Below are 13,634 nucleotides of genomic sequence, written 5' to 3'. Positions count from 1 at the left end.
ACACTAGCTGTGATGGTTTGTTGTACACCGCTATATACCGACTATGTTGTCTCCTGTAGGAAGGTGTTGGTGTCATGGAGGGGAGGCACTAGCTGTGATGGTTTGTTGTACACCGCTATATACCGACTATGTTGTCTCCTGTAGGAAGGTGTTGGTGTCATGGAGGGGAGGCACCAGCTGTGATGGTTTGTTGTACACCGCTATATACCGACTATGTTGTCTCCTGTAGGAAGGTGCTGGTGTCATGGAGGGGAGGCACTAGCTGTGATGGTTTGTTGTACACCGCTATATACCGACTATGTTGTCTCCTGTAGGAAGGTGTTGGTGTCATGGAGGGGAGGCACTAGCTGTGATGGTTTGTTGTACACCGCTATATACCGACTATGTTGTCTCCTGTAGGAAGGTGCTGGTGTCATGGAGGGGAGACACTAGCTGTGATGGTTTGTTGTACACCGCTATATACCGACTATGTTGTCTCCTGTAGGAAGGTGCTGGTGTCATGGAGGGGAGACACTAGCTGTGATGGTTTGTTGTACACCGCTATATACCGACTATGTTGTCTCCTGTAGGAAGGTGTTGGTGTCATGGAGGGGAGGCACTAGCTGTGATGGTTTGTTGTACACCGCTATATACCGACTATGTTGTCTCCTGTAGGAAGGTGCTGGTGTCATGGAGGGAACACACATCAGCTGTAATGGAGGAAAAGCATCAGCTGGCAGATGAGATGAACAGCTTCCTTGCTGTCAAAAGATGCTTCACTCGATGGAAATTGGTAAGCATCCTCTATCCAAAACAACACATGCACCATTGTTGTGTGTCTGTCAATACAAACACCTCTTAACTTTGTGTCTGTCAACACAAACCATATACATCATGTACCTGACAATACAAACCATAATTTTTCCTTATCCTGACTCATGATCTCTTGCTTATCTCCCTTTCCTATGCGAATGGTAGTGGAACACTTGAATCCTTTGAAGTTCCCATAGCGGACGTAAAAGTACACTCACCCACGAGTTACCTCCCTTTTCCCGCTTAAACAGTCATGTGACCAGCCTTACTGGTCACTCTCTCCCTTTTTGCCCAAGCGGATGGTTGGGCGAGCACTGGAGTCCCATATGCGTCATTATATCCTTTTTATTTAGATCCCATTTTCTTTGAAATTATGCTGTGTATGGTTTTACTTTGTATTATATGTAAAAGTTTTGAAGGAATTATTTGTATTTGTGACATATTTGCATTGTAATGTAACTTGTTTACATTTCATGAAGTCTTGCAGTGTTTGCAGGCACAGGCTATCCGTGGCTGATCCTCACCCCAAATGCCCTTCGTGCATTAAACCATGTTCTTCCAGCTTGCTTTGCACATATTGTGTTTGTTTATCAATTCTTTTTCAGAAGAAGTCCTCCTTGGGGTACATATAAGCATTTAAATGTCCATTTTAAATCCTACGACAGTTGTAACTATATTTTTTAATTAAATATTTACAAAACAAAAAACTCGTTTTTGTCTTGTGAGACCACCCCTACAGGGCCCCACCGGACCCCCTACAGCCAAGAGCAGGTAACTCTCGCCGTCTTCCTCATACCTCACTTTTCATGCTGTCGTTCTGTTGAATAGGCGATGCGTGGTGTTCGTTCGAGTTTGCTCTCCTACCGATAACGATGAATGTAAAAGAGTCTCAATCTGTATGTATGGTTCCTTTCTCTCACGCGACAGGCGTTAGATGGGCGTCATATGTTGATATTCTCATTCATCTTTTGTTGTAACTTTGCCGTGGGTTCTCTGTTTTCCAGCCATGTGGCAGGCAAAATGGCGGACCGCGATCGTGGTTTCCTTGCTATATGTTCTTGGTAGCTTGTAGTAGGGAGTTCATATATTATGTTTGCATATTATATGGTAGGCTTGCCTAAATTCTCTTTCTTTTCAGCCCGAATTTGTGGTAAGTCGTTGTTGAGTAATTTTGATAGTGTTCGTTTCGTATCACTCAACTTTACTCTATCACTAGTATGTACACACAGGTGTGGCTAGCCTTTTTTCTGCTTTGCATTGTATGTTTAGTATTTAAATGGCTGTAGCTTGTAGCATTTAAATATCGCTCGTTCGTCTGCGGGTTATTCTTGCTATTTACTTGTGTTTATATGTTTGCTGCTTCACAGTTCCTGCTAGTATCACTGGCGTGGTTCTGTTTGTTGCAGTTTAAGAAAGGTTTCTAAGGAAATCCCTTTATCGTTCCCCCGCAAACAATGTTGCTGCCTTAAATATTGACTCAATTGCTTCACTATTTCAGCAACATATGCTTCGGCAGATGACTAATGTGAAGTCGATGATTGATAGCGCGATGTCCGGGCTCCGTTAGGAGCTCGGCTCGCAACGTGTTGATCTTGATGGTCCAGGTGCTGTCCGCAAGGAGCTCAGCACGCCTGTCGTCGAGGGTGGATCGGACGCATCTGGGGGGGTTGGCTGCGGCCCGAGCTCTGGCTCGGAGAACGCGCCCCCCTCCCAGGCAGCTTGATCCTGGCTTCGGCTCAGGTGATGATGTGCCTTCGGCACCTTGTGGCGACCTAGCTTCGGGCTCAGGTTCGTCACAGGCGCCTGGCACGGGCGATGCAGGTTTCACCCTCGGCGCCGACCAGCTCGGGGACACCTCGGCGCCTAGTGGTCAGTCGGGGTTGCCCGGGAAACCTGTATCGGCAGGTTCCTCTCGGCGCCCCGGTCTGGGTTCCACTGAGCTGCCGATCACCTCGACGCTCCTAGGTCTACCCGTGTACACCAGGGGAACCCTGCATTGCCAGGCTACTCCCTTGTGTCTCAGGACTGCAGATCGGACTAGCACCGACCTGGGCTTCGCCCGCACGAGCAGATCCCCAGCGCTGTTAGCTCAGGTCTCGGCCTGATGTTTATCGATGCCCTGGCCAAGAGACCGTTGAGTGTGACGGAGCTACCGATCACCTCGACGCACCGAGATCTACCTGTGTACACCAGGGGAGCCCTGCATTGTCAGGCTACTCCCATGTGTTTCGGGATCAGGGTTCGCACTCACACCGCCAACCCGAGCACTTACGTATATATATATATATATATATATATATATATATATGTATATATATATACACATATATGTGTATGTATATCCATATATGTGTATGTATGTGTATGTATGGGTATTTATATAGCGCTATAGGCTATGTTTGACTATATGCTCAGTGCGCTTTTGGAGAGTACTTGGGGAAACCTGATTTATCAGGCTACTCCTACGTGTCTCGGGATCGGGGTTCGGTCTAGAACCGCTGAGCTTTGGCTCCGCGGATACTCTGAACCCCGTGAGTAGCACCGACCCAGGCTTCGACACTGGTAGGGCGCAGATTCCCGGCGCCGGTAGTTCACCTCGACGCTCCGAGGTCTGTCTGAGTGCTTGGGAAACCTTGATTTGTCAGGCTTCTCACATGTGCCTCGGAACCGGGGTTCAGGCTCGTACATTGGACAAGTCGATTTGAGCTACTTTGAACTTACCACTGAGTAGGTTCGTCCCTGAGGCAAGTGCGAGATAGAATCGCGGCTGTGTTGCCTCAGGTGTTGTCCACGTCGAATACCCGAACCGTTGGAGTTCGCCTCCTGGAGGGAAGCCTGCTTCCAGCAAGGCATCCGGGACAAGGCCTCACACTCTACCGTCAGTCTGCCGTTCTTTCCCCTTAACAGCTCAACGCTGTATGCTCCACTCGGCGCATCTCTCAGCTCTGCTGAGGGAGCTGGTGGAAAGGGGAGAGAGCCCCGGTGGTATTTTTTCGTCGGCGACTCTCATCTGGCTAGGGACTGCATTGTAGCTGTGCCAGCCAAATGATGAGTGCGGTTATGGGCCTATGATGCCCGGGACTGTTTCGAGGAATACGGAAGTCTGTCGAGCTTCTCGTTAATTCCTCAGGTGCCCAGGCACCGGCAAACGTTAAGTTGCCGACTGCTGGGGTTTACTGTATTCTGCCGCAAACCCTGGTTGGAGCGACACACTCCAGTGTCTGCTTCCCGGGAGACGGCGAAAATACTCCGTGCCGAGATCCAGTCTCTGCTGGGCAAGGTAAATCTTGAAATCAGGGTGCAATGGAACAAGGAGGTATGCGACCTCGAGGTCAATTGACGTGCGCCAATCCCCTGTCGACAGATGAGATCACCGAGCGCGGTGTCTCCATCTTGAAGGACAGTACCTCTATTAACTCGTTCAGCTCTCAGATGAGAATGGGTCTGAACATTCCGTTCTTAATGGCAACGATGAAATAAATGGAGTCAAACCCCACAATTTCCTGACCATTGGAAACCACCATGCTGGTTGCCTTTGGTTCTTGTTTGACGGGACGCGCTACCAGTTTCGTGTGCTCCCCTTAGGCTACATTACGGCGCCAAGGGTGTTCACCAAATTGAGGTTTATTACAGCTCAGATAGCCAGATCGCAGTGCCGGTGTTGTCACCCGTACCTAGGCGACTGGCTCATCGTGGTTTTAGAATAACTGTTGAGTCTGGGGACCTCACGATCAGTGTTGGTCAATCTTACGAAACTGGGCGGAATTGTCAAACTCACGCAGTCAGATGGACAGACATCAGGCGTCTCTCCGAGGGGCCCCCCCTGGAGACACCGTCGCTCTCAGTCCAGCCAGATACATCCCTACCGGGTTAGGGCGATGTTCTGGGCGACCTGCAGTCTCTTGACAATGTGCTGGAATTGACAGCAGTCAGGCTGGTGTTCGATCCCGCACGCCGGGATTCGAATTACCTTTTCGGCCAGACATTCTCACTCTGAACGGGGCGCCACACCCGAATCCTCGGATTCACTGGGTGGCTTGGCCTCTGTCGGGTATAACGCCCAGATACGCGGAATTCCTGCAACCGTTGCAGACACAATTCTGGCTTCGAGGCGGGATTCGACACCCTTTCAGTGTGTTGATAGGTGGGCTACTGGTGTGCACATAGGGGATTTCATAATCCCTATTCTGCGGATTTAGTTCGGATATTGTAGTTACTATAACCTCGTTTTGGTTGAGAGCCTTATGACCTCCACCATTCTCGGGTACTCCATGGCTATTTCCACGTTTCACACCTCGTTCGATGGTGCTCTGCCTAGGCAGCATCCTCTCGTACATCGCTCCGTAGCTGGCATGAACTGGGTTCGACCGCCTCGGCGGCGACCCAGCCCACCTTAAAATTGCCACTTATTCTCAATTGGCTGTCTGGCCCGGATTTTTCAAGTACAGTCAAATCCCGATGAGTCGAATCGCTGGGGACCAAGTAATAAATTCGACTTGTCGATGTATTCGAGACATAGGTATGTCTATGAGGGTAGAAAAAAAAGATGATCGAATATTGAACAATTCCTTTATTCAGCACATCATATCAAAATATAGCACAACAATACATTAGGTGACATAGATAATGGAAATAAACAGACAATAAATGAGAACACATTTCAATACTAGCACAATAAAATACAAAATACATGTACCTCTTAAAATCCATGAACAAAATCTATCGGCAATCGATAGATATACATGGCGCCATCTTGAATCTTGTTAATACAAAAAGACGAACTCACTGACATTAATGTTTGTTTCTGTGAATTTCCCTTACATTTATCCACAAATTCGCGGACGCTTGCCAAGGAACATTGTAACTCCGCCATGATATACAGATCATGAATAGTAATAACCTAATGAAAGCTGCTATATAACGCAACCGATTTGATTGAGTTAACTCAATGTCATGTGCTAATTCTTCCGTTTCCGTAAAATCACTAATCTGCCTTTTGAACTCACCCGACAATAGCGGAAAGGTGCGAGCCGCGCTGGTTTGTTAATTGGATCAGTTAGCTACACCAATTAACTTCTCATTGACTGACTTCGGCTTATGTATACAAGATTACTGTTACTCATGGGACCAAATTTCCTTTCCGAGTCATCGTGTGTATTTATGAGACGAATTCGTGTAACCGTTAATCAAATGATGACAACTATAACAGGGAACAGTCGGGACCGACAGGTACTTCGAGTTATGCATAATATTCGAGACACAGGCATTCGACTCATCGGGATATGACTGTATATCGTCTCTCTCACTTCACTTGTTGACGTGGAAGACGGTTTACTTGTTGTGGTGAGCTCTGGTAGAAGGGTCGGGCTACCCACTGACCCGACACTTGACAGTATTTTATACTGATCATGTCCGTATTCGCCTCCCGGATACCTACCACTCTCAGTTCGATATTGCTTTCCATGTGACTGCTCATATCGCACTTCCACCCCTTACCCAGCCTTCCACACCGGGGACCAATCTTTCGATTGCTCACCCGTGACTGTAACAAACGAACAAAAGGGATCCGTACGGGTACCCATGTGTTCTGTTTTGTGGCGGGAAGACTGGGGAGTCTGCTAGCAAGCGAACTTTATCTCGTCGGCTTGTTTCCGTAATTGTTCGGTTACAATGCTAAGGTTTACCTTCCCCCGAGGGGTTGATGGCAGATTGGGTAGGGCAGATGCTGCTTTGTTGGCAATACACAGCGGCACTGCTCAATGAAGAGATCGGTTCTGTCGCTCTTTGGAGCCGGCAAAACACCTTCATTCGCCATTACCGACTTGACACGCATTCTAAGGATCGTGCTCGGTTCGGTCTTTCAGTTCTCTCCAGTGGAGAGTGTCCTGCCAACCTGACCAAGTTAGTAACTGGTCATTGGTATTGGTTCTGTGTTCAATGTCGATATATTTCATATCACTACATCGTAGATTAGCCTTACCACCCTTCGGGTTGGGTCGGTTTGGGTGTACATCACGTCCCCTTACGTCCTCTTCAAGAGGGCGGGTCCGTTGAGAACGCTTTAACCAGTCATATGCTATTAACCTGTCTTGCGACGGAATTGGGTGCTGAACCCCAGGGGGCACTGTTTGGTATGCCTCTTCGAGCCGCATGTCACGTGACCAGGTTAGTGTAATGGTGAGCCAACACATGTTCGCCACGCTTTTGCTATTCAGGGATTTTGTACGCTTTACAGTTTTTCCCTCTTCCTGAGACCCGGTATTTGGGAGTCTGTGTTAATCAGCTTTGTGGGATGGTGGTCTACACTTACCCTCCTCACCAAGAGTGTTTGTTGGGGTGTTTTATCCTGTTTTCACTCATTACAATGCATGGCGTTTGTACTCGTTCGATTTCCTCAGAAAGATTTTAGCGAGGCTAATAATTTCTCTGGGTTTTATCGAGGACCCGGCAAGCCCTCTTCCAAACAGGAGGGGTGCATTCGAGCATTAGTTTGCAGTACTTATTAGCTCGACTCCTGGGTTATTGGCTTTTTAGCGTTTAAATTTTTACGCTTTCCCTACCCTTATACCTCCCCGCCACGCTTCTCTGGCTGGGGCTATATTAGGGTTGGGAGTTGTTTCGGCATGTCCCCATTGTAATGGTTAGGGGTGGGGTTTTATGTCATATTTGATTTGAGCCAATTGACATATAAGCTTGGGCTCTCTAGTTCACGCCCCCGTCTGATTGGCATCAGCGGTCAGGTGGCTCGGTAAGTGTTTTTTCTATTTCCGTATTGGTTGTAGATTTCACTCCACCACGGGTTTAGTTGTTGCCAGACAGAATGCCACTCCCGTCTCAAATATCTTTGGGAGTCTGTCATATGCTTATATGTACCCCAAGGAGGACTTCTTCTGAAAAAGAATTATACAAACCTGTAGAGGTTATGAATTCTTTGAAGAAAGTCCTCCTTGGGGTACGGCCACCCACCTCCCCTCATTCTGTCTGACACGTTCAGCATGAAAAGTGAGGTATGAGGTAGACGGTGAGAGTTACCTGCTCTTGGCTGTAGGGGGTTCGGTGGGGCCCTGTAGGGGTGGTCTCACAAGACAAAAACAAGTTTTTTGTTTTGTAAATATTTTATTAAAAAATATAGTTACAACTGTCGTAGGATTTAAAATGGACATTTAAATGCTTATATGTACCCCAAGGAGGACTTTCTTCAAAGAATTCATAACCTCTACAGGTTTGTATAAATTTACAATTTAATCAATATTTGTCTTATATCTATAGACGTGCCATGGATCGGGTGAGGAAGTCATCACAAGTCATGGCTGATAAATCTGGAGATCAGCCTGCTAACCGTATGTTGCTTGCTACGGCTGAAATTCATAATACTGGTGCTATGTCGAGTACGTTGCAGGGGCAGTTGTCTGGTACGGGGGAGAAGAAGAGATCGGCTACAACGGAGTTGACACCTGTTCAAAGTAAGAAGAAGACTTCGTCTTCATCAACGTCGCAGAGGAGAGCATCTGTAGCCAGATCGGAGTCTAAATCTACACGGCCTAATAAGTCATCGGATCAGAAATCATTCAATGAAGAGATTATACCCCCTCATGAAGTAGACATATTTGATGAACCTCTGTTACTTCTACCTGAAGTACCTACTAGATCGGCGACACAATCGACTTCCACGACTACTAGATCGTCTCCTGCAACTGCTACAGCAGGCCAGCTGTTTGACGAACTACCACCAACTTCTCAACGGAGTGAAGTTGAAGCACACAACTCATCAGCGTTCGCGAACGCTTTATCTACACCGCAGCAGCTTCAATCAATGCAGAACTTTGATCCGGGTGAATTCATGAGGCAATTCACTAACCAGATGATGGAACGTAGGTTCGAGGAAGAGGCGAAGGCTCGACGGAACCTCTCATCTGCTGACAACGTGCGCAAACCCTCGGACCTGCGAGAACCTACTACTCCTCATAGATCTACATCTCAAGACTACCTTCGCGAAGGTCTCCACAGTCTGATGACTCTGTCATCTTGGATGAAGATGGAAGGCATGCGAAGTCTACTTATACTTCGAGATATACATCTGCGAACCCTCAACGCTCGAGAACACCTAAAGATCCATCTCCAAGACCAAGCCGCTCTAGATCGAGATATCACATCTCTCACAGACGTTCGCGAGAACCAAGTTTGCGGAGGCAAGACTCAACTCATCGGGATGGATCTCGAGATAGATCTTCACGAAGAGAATTATCACAAGACAGAGTTTCGCTAAGAGAGGATTCACGAGACAGAGGGTTGTGAAGAGATGTATCTAGAGACAAAGGTTCGCGACGGGAGGACTCACAAGATAGACGTTCGCGAAGGGAGGAATCTAGAGATAGAGGTTCGCGAAAGGATGACGTAAGAGATGGAGGTTCGAGAAGGGATGACTCTAGGGATACAGTTTCGCAGAAGGATGATTCGTCGAGGCATAGTTCTACGGACCGCCATATATCTGATGAACAAGCAGACTTCGTCTTCCCGGATCCAGAGGTTACAGCTTGGCTAGCCAATGGATTGAACTTGGAGTCTCCTTCTAAGGATGTGGATGAAGTCTACACACAAAAGATGTGCAACGACGACTTTGACTCTGTGACTATTCCTCCGATTGAACCTAAAACCATCGACAGTGAGTGGACGTCTACAAAGTACTGGAAAAATTGGGGAATACTAGAGGACAACTCTGTCTCCCAAGTACTGCGAGAAGGATACAGAGTGCAGCTCAAGGCCACACCACCGTTAACCCTCAGTCCGATGGTCTTCGCTTATGCAGACGAGCAGGCAGACAAGTAACAAGAAGCCATCAACTCACTTCTTATCAAGAATGCGGTAGAAAATAGATCAACATCATCTCACGCCAGGCTTCTACTCCCCAATTGTTCTAGTACCCAAGAAGAACTCCAAAGAGAAGTTCAGGTTGATTTACAACATGCACAAATTCAACAAAGACTATCTACTGAAACCAGACAGGTTAAGAATGATCCACCTACTACAACTCAGACTACTCGTCCTGTCCAGCAGATTACATGGCCAGCATAGACCTTCAGGATGCATATCTACACATCCCCATACATCCGGAATCAAGAAAGTACCTGCGATTCCTATTCAGAGGTCAGCACTTCCAATGGAACGTCCTACCGTTTGGAATATCTTTCTTATGCACACAATGGCTATATCACAATAGTAACCAAGCCTATAGTCGCATACCTACATCATCGAGGTCTACGCAATGCCTTTTACCTGGACGACGGCATTCAGGTTCACTAAAGTGCCAGTCACCTCAAACTACAGCTGAACTTCACAATCAAGTTGCTCACTCAACTAGGAAGGCTGGTGAACTTTATGAAGTCAGAGTTGGAACCAAAACAAGATCTACAATTTCTGGGGATAAGATTTATCACAACACAGAATCGTATTGTCGTGCCAGAGGATCGTTGGGTCAAGATACAAGCCATGATTCCTCAAGCAGTCATCTCTCCATTAACACTACGAACATGGCAATGTCTACTCGGTTTACTAACCTCAGCGCAGGACTTGACTCGCACAGGAAGGTTACAACTAAGGCCTCTGCAATGGCTCCTGACAAAACATCTAGACGGGCGCCGTGGACAACAATCTCAAGAGGTACCTACTTTGGTGGACCCACAGGTCGAACGTCTGCCGAGGGACCTATTTACAAGAGCCGGCCTTCGACACACATCTCTACGTAGACGCATCGGTACAAGGTTGGGGTGCACATCTCAACAATCAAGTTGCATCAGGGAAGTGGTCCAAAACAGAGCAGCATCTTCACATCAGTCTGCTGGAGATGAAAGGCGTGATCAACGCCTTACAAGTATGGTCGAGCTCGCATATCAACAGACCTGATAGTCTACACGGACACTTTACGGTGGCATTCTCTATAAATCGGCAAGGATCTACAAGATCACCAAGCCTACTACAGCTCACATTCCAGTTGTTCAACATCACGGAGGAGGCAAACATCTGGATAAAGGCGTGTCACATACCCGGAGCCAAGAACGTACTTGCAGACGCTCTTTCCCGACCACTGCACCCGTCACCTACGGAATGGATGCTCCATCCAGAAGCATTTTGGCTCATCATAAGGGAAATAGGATCCCCATGCATAGACCTGTTTGCCACGAGGTTCAACAAACAACTACAGACGTTTCTCTCGCCAGTTCCAGATCTTCAAGCCTGGGCAACAGATGCACTGAGCATATCATGGGACCTAGACCTAATAAAAGATCACGTAAGTCCAATGCTCAAGTTACCAGAATGGCTGAACCTACTCAGACATCCGCACATCATGCAAGTCCACGGGAAGCCAGCACTGTTCCAGCGTGTGGACCGTAGCAAAACATGTTTGAAGAAAAGAGGATACTCCGCCAGAGCAGCCAAGGCAGTAACCTTAGCGTTAGGCAGATCCACTCGTAACCTGTATGACGACAAGTGGCAGAAGTTTGAGACATATTGCAAGGCGGAAAGGCTTCATAGCTATGAAAGCTACTCATCCTCAAGTGGCGGAATATCTATGTCATCTTAGATATACTAGACATCTGGAAGCTTCGACATTATCCACGTATCTGGCTGCCATCAGTACAGTAATCACAATGAAGACAGGCATCAAGTTGACGAAAGTACCAGAATGACTTGCTCTGCTGAGATCTTTTAAACTGGAGGACCAGCAAAAGAAATTCAGAGCACTGGCCTGGGATCTGAATGCAATTCTACGTCATCTTATGAGCGATGCCTACGAACCTCTAGAACAGACTACCTTCGAGCTGCTTACACAGAAGACTCTGTTCCTGCTTGCATTAGCCACGGCAGCTCGAATGTCTGAGATACATGCGCTGGACTTTGGTCGAACTAGATTCGGCACGGGGCACCATGCTGCAGTACATCTAGGACTCAGATGGGACTTTATTGCCAAGAATCAACTACCTGGTCAACCAGATAGACAGTTCCACGTACCAGCGCTGTCTACAGTCCTCGGTCCACAGGATATAGAGGAATTATCCTTGTGTCCTGTCAGAGCCCTGAAGATATATCTTCAAAAGACTAAAACAAGGAGAAGAAAATTCAAGCGCCTATTTATCCCATTATCTACAGAAACGTCAGTAGAAGTCTCAAGAACGACAATATCGTTCTGGATGAGAACCGTTATATTGAGAGCCTACAAAGCAGCAGGACTAGAACCTCCAAGAGCTTCCAACCCACACGAAGTCAGAGCACTGGCGTCAACACTAGCTCTGCACGGAAATTGCTCTATATCATCAATTATGGAGGGCTGCTTCTGGAAGTCAGATACAGTGTTTGCCAACCACTACCTCCGAGACATAGCCACTGAAGACGTCTCTGGCATTCACCAGTTTGGGCCTCTCAGTTGTAGCACAGCAACTAACTGTTCCACAAAGGCGCTGAGTTGGAAATCTCACCCTTTATCACGTTGACTTGTTGATAACTTTTACTAAGAAAAAGTATTAGTTTGAAAGTCCATGCGCACTGTCTAGGACAGACTAGTATGAGTGATTAAGACTCTGTACGGTGTAAAGATCTTACCTGTACATAAAGGGGTCGTAACTCATTTATGATAAAGATCTTATCATAATCTATGGGTTGTTATTGATAACTAGTAAAAAGAAGATAGTAGTATATCTTAAGCCACATGAATCAAAATGATTCAACTTGTCTGAGATTGAAGCAAGACAAGAAAGTGGTCCCCCCGAGTTTTAACGGAGTTGAAAGAAGAGGATCTCGGAAATGCTGTTACATCCTGTATCCCCCCCATGGGAACTGCGTATCTAAGGACAGCTGATGAATTCAGGAAGTGGCTTGACCCACCGCCAATCTGAAGGATTCTATAAGCAACAGATCATGAGTCAGGATAAGGAAAAATATGTAATTTTTTAAGTAAAATTGATATTTTATACTTATCCTGACTCATGAGGTCAAGCCCTCCCAACCTCTCCGCTGGAAACACTTCGGATTTCACAGTAAATCCAGGTGCATGGGCAGAAAATCAGGAGAGAGTGACAAGTAAGAATGGTCACATGACTGTTTACGCGGGAAAAGGGAGGTCACTCGTGGGCGAGTGTACTTTTACGTCCGCTTTGGGACCTTCAAAGGATTCAAGTGTTCCACTACCATTCGCATAGGAAAGGGAGATAAGCAAAAGATCATGAGTCAGGATAAGTATAAAATATCAATTTTACTTTAAAAATTTCATTATAAGTAATATAAGTCATTTTTATGACAGCACAAGCCATAAACATCATGTGTCTAACAACACACACCACATACATTGTTGTATAAGTTGTGTGTCTGACAGTACAAGCTGTGTAACGTGTGTCTGACAATACAAGCTATGTAACGTGTGTCTGACAGTACAGGCCATGTAATGTGTGTCTGACAGTACAGGCTATGTAACGTGTGTCTGACAGTACAGGCTATGTAACGTGTGTCTGACAGTACAGGCTATGTAACGTGTGTCTGACAGTACAAGCTATGTAACGTGTGTCTCACAGTACAGGCTGTGTAACGTGTGTCTGACAGTACAGGCTATGTAACGTGTGTCTGACAGTACAAGCTATGTAACGTGTCTGACATTACAAGCTATGTAACGTGTGTCTGACAGTACAAGCTATGTAACGTGTGTCTGACAGTACAAGCTATGTAACGTGTGTCTGACAGTACAAGCTATGTAACGTGTGTCTGACAGTACAGGCTATGTAACGTGTGTCTGACAGTACAGGCTGTGTAACGTGTGTCTGACAGTACAGGCTATGTAACGTGTGTCTCACAGTACA

At 46.7% G+C, this 13,634-nt stretch overlaps 1 protein-coding gene across 2 annotated transcripts in view; it reads left to right on the top strand.

Moving 5' to 3' along the window:
- The window catches only part of LOC124285225 (coiled-coil domain-containing protein 191-like), a 51,584-nt gene that overhangs the window by 32,398 nt on the left and 5,552 nt on the right, over positions 1 to 13,634 (top strand). Inside the window, exon 16 of one of the 2 annotated variants that reach the window (XM_046721424.1) lies at positions 655 to 772. In XM_046721424.1, the coding sequence (XP_046577380.1) occupies positions 655 to 772 (118 nt within the window). The other variant, XM_046721425.1, reaches the window with a different exon arrangement.

The sequence above is a fragment of the Haliotis rubra genome, unplaced genomic scaffold (genome assembly GCF_003918875.1).
Source record: "Haliotis rubra isolate DU_JTF1 unplaced genomic scaffold, ASM391887v1 Scf355, whole genome shotgun sequence".
Taxonomy (NCBI): domain Eukaryota; kingdom Metazoa; phylum Mollusca; class Gastropoda; order Lepetellida; family Haliotidae; genus Haliotis; species Haliotis rubra.
This window is presented reverse-complemented; position numbering and strand designations above follow the sequence as displayed.